This window comes from Herpailurus yagouaroundi, unplaced genomic scaffold (genome assembly GCF_014898765.1).
Source record: "Herpailurus yagouaroundi ecotype Mexico unplaced genomic scaffold, PumYag 186, whole genome shotgun sequence".
Lineage (NCBI taxonomy): Eukaryota > Metazoa > Chordata > Mammalia > Carnivora > Felidae > Herpailurus > Herpailurus yagouaroundi.
In genome coordinates this window covers 9,591,712-9,595,503 of record NW_024412417.1, presented here as the reverse complement: position 1 = coordinate 9,595,503, position 3,792 = coordinate 9,591,712, and the positions used below count along the sequence as shown (strand labels likewise).

The 3,792-nt window shown below is 38.2% G+C and overlaps 1 protein-coding gene across 5 annotated transcripts in view; it reads right to left on the bottom strand.

Annotated features, from left to right (window-relative positions):
- The window catches only part of MTDH (metadherin), a 57,801-nt gene that overhangs the window by 9,332 nt on the left and 44,677 nt on the right, over window positions 1–3,792 (bottom strand). For all 5 annotated transcript variants that reach the window (XM_040494067.1, XM_040494069.1, XM_040494071.1 and 2 more), the window contains one exon: window positions 680–787. In XM_040494067.1, the coding sequence (XP_040350001.1) occupies window positions 680–787 (108 nt within the window). The remainder of the gene's footprint in view (window positions 1–679; window positions 788–3,792) is intronic.

Sequence of the window (3,792 nt, the reverse complement as noted above, 5' to 3'; positions counted from 1 at the left end):
TCTGAGCCATCAGCCCAGAGCCCGACGCGGGGCTCGAACTCACGGACTGCGAGATCGTGACCTGGCTGAAGTCGGCCGCTTAACCGACTGCGCCACCCAGGCGCCCCTAAAAGTTTATTTATTTTAAGAGAGAGAGAGAGCAGAAGCAGGGGAGAGGCAGAGAGAACGGGAGAGAGAATCCAAGCAGGCTCCGTGCTGTCAGTGCAGAGCCCAACACGGGGCTCGAACTCACAGACTTTGAGATCATGACCTGAGCGAAACCAAAAGCTGGATGCTCAACCAACCAAGCCACCCAGGCGCCCCATAACTGTGTTAAAATTCTAATTTGCTGAATCCCAGTTACTCAAAAGAAGTTTCTGTCTGTGAGCAACACTGCATCTCCTTTTCCATTCCACCCTAATATAAACCAAAATGCATCTAATTTAATTTATTTACCTTGGGTTTACACCTTTGGTATGATTTTTCCCCCCTTTGGTACGATTTTTTCAGAACAATACAGTTTTATTACGGTAGGATATATAAGATCTTTAAAAGATTGTGACTTTTCGAATACTTTGCAAGTAAACCTGAGAGCTCATACTGTGTCTTTTATCTCTACATATAGTTTGGATCTGCATGTTCTTTTCACATTTCGGCAGTAGGTGCTTTATGAGTCACATCTGTTGTTTTGATGCCCTACCTGTGCAGGAGAGTTCTCGTCACCTTGCTTCTTCTTTTTCTTTTTTTTCTTTTTAGATTTCCCAGTTGGAAGAGCTCCCTCTCCCTTTTCCTTGTCATCATCTGAAACCTGATGTTAAAAGCAAAAGTATTAAAGTGAACCAATTGGTTAAGTTTTCATTATTCAGAAATTATGGCATAATCTCATTCATTAGGCTCAGTCTTTATCTCGTAAATTCTAAGCAAGAATTAGTAAGGAGTAATAAAATGGATCTAAAATTATGTATTAGAAAAGAACAAAGTAAAGAGAACTTCATTCTCCTATTGTCTACGACAGACCACTTTTTGTTTTTTTTACATCTTTCATCGCTCACTGCAAGACAAATTAGAGGGCTGTGCAAATCTTGGTTTTTAAAACTCACTGGATAGGTAATTCTGTTTTGTTTCAGAGTTTAAATGCAGCACTATGTGCAATAAAAATGAATTTGACTCTGCTAAGAGAAAGACAAGCTCCAGAGTAGGAGAAAATATTTGCAAACCACATATCCAACAACGGATTTGTATCTAAGACTATATAAAGAAAATTCAATAGTAAATACTCCAATTAGAAAATGTGCAAAAAATATGAACAGACATTTCATGAAAGAGGACATACAGATGGCAAAGAAGCACATGGAAAGATGTTCAACATCATCAGCTATTAGGGAAATGCAAATTAAAGCCAAAATGAGTTCACTACATTCCTATCAGAATAGCTAAAACAAAAAACAGTGATGGCAGTAACCGCTGGCAAGGATGGAGAGAAATATGGTCACGCATTCATTGTAGGCGGGAACGGAAAGTGATACAGCCACTCTGGAAAATAGTTCGGCAATCTCTTAATATATTAAATATGCAACTACCATACAACCCAGGATTATACTCCTGGACATTTATCCTAGAAAAAGGAACACTTATGTTCACACAAAAGCCTGTACACGAATGCATAATAGCAGCTTTATTCACAACAGTGCCAAGCGAAGAACAATCCTAATGTCCTTCAATAGGAAAACAGTTAAACAACCTGGGGCATATCCAGACTATGACTACTAAGAAGTAAAAGAACCAAGTAATGATACGTAACAATCTGGATGAGTCTCTAGAGAATTATGCTCGGTGAAAAATACCCCAACAGTACAAAAAGGCTGCATGCTATATTATTCTATTCCTAGAACATTCTTGAAATGACAAAATTATAGAGATGGAAACAGATTACTGGTTGCCAGGGGTTACAAGGGGGTGGTGACAGGAAGGAAGAAAGGTTGGCTATAAAAAAAGGGAAACATGAGGGATCCTTACAGAATGGAAATGTTCTGTATCTTAATTGCATTAATGCCAATATCCTAGTTGTGATACTGTATTATAGTTTTCCAAGATGTTATCACTGGGGGACACTGGGTAAAGAGTACAGAGGATTTCTCTGTATCATTTCTCACAAGTGCTTGTCACTCTACAGTTACCTCAAAATTAAAGATTTAATTTAAAAAATCGATTTTGAGTGGTGCCTGGGTGGCTCAGTCAGTTACGTGTCAGACTTTGGCTCAGGTCATGATCTCCAGATTTGCGAGCCCTACGTTGGGCTTTGCACTGATAGCGTGAAGCCTACTTTGGATTCTCTGCCGTCTTCTCTCTCTGCCCTTCCCCCACTAGTGTTCTCGCTCAAAAATGAACGTTTAAAAAAATTGAATCTGAGCTGGAATGTCACTGAAAACAACATTCTGCATGATTAAAATAGTGAATTAGAACTGTTAAATTGGTATCCATAAGATCCTTTCGAACATACCATGAAGTTGACTTTTCTATGAAAAAGTGCTTTTTGTGTCTTCTGCACAGATGAAAGCCAAGATTCCTAGCCTACCCTTACAGGACGAGATGATGGGGTGACTACTATTTGTCTGCTCAGCAGCACAGTCATTAGGATGATTATGGAGGTCTCATGAACCACCAAATAGTTCACAGAAATTACTAGCAAATGGAAAAACAAAACCCTATACAAACTTAGCTAAGAGATTTTCAGTCCAAGTTGGTTGCCAGCTGTGGAGAAACCTCCACAGAAGTTTTCACCAGAAGCTCACAGTGATTAAAACACCACGTGCAAAAAAATGCATCCTCTGAAGGATATTCAGGTCCCAAGGACTCTGGGCAGTCTGCTTCTTAGCCAATTAAAATCCAACCATAAAGGAAATATAGTTCCTCATGCCTAAACACTATTTTTGTTTATGGGGAAAAGGCTGAAACCAACTCCATACCATTTTTAACTCCTATGAAAGAACTTTTGACAAATTTATTTTAGACTAATTGAAAGTAAAAGACATTACTGATAAACTTAAAATTCCTTTACACCCCCCTTCCCGATCCCATTCCCACACTACCTCCCCTAGGGGTAAACCATTTACCATGAACTTCTTTCATGTCCATTCCATCAAGTTTTTTATAAATTCAGGTGTGTTTACACACACACAAAATTTATACAAACGGTATCATATTGTATCTTTCTGTAAACCTGTCCTCCATCATTCAGCATGTTTTTTGAGATTTTATTCATGTTGACATTAATGTACCTTATTTCACTGATTTTTAACATCTAATATGCAACTGTACAGACCTATCACATTTTAGTTCTCCATTCCTCAACTGATGGGCATGTAGATGGTGTCCCATTTTTACTAAGAAATATGAAAGATGATCTCTGAATACACTAAAAAAAAAAAAGAACTGCTATGATATATGATAGTCTTCATTCCATTCAGTGGTTCTACTCTGTAATTCTGATGATAAGGCACAAGGAAGTTTCAGTTAGAGAAATATATATATATATATATATTTAAAAAATTTTTTTTAATGTTTATTTATTTTTGAGAGTGAGACAGAGTGTGAGTGGGGGAGGAGCAGAGAGAGGGAAACACAGAATCTGAAGCAGGCTCCAGGCTCTGAGCTGTCAGCACAGAGCCCGATGCAGGGCTCGAACTCACGAACCGTGAGATCATGACCTGAGCTGAAGTCAGACACTTATCAACTGAGCCACCCAGGTGCCCCGAGAAATAAATAAATATATATATATATATATATATATATTTTTAAACATTTATTTATTTT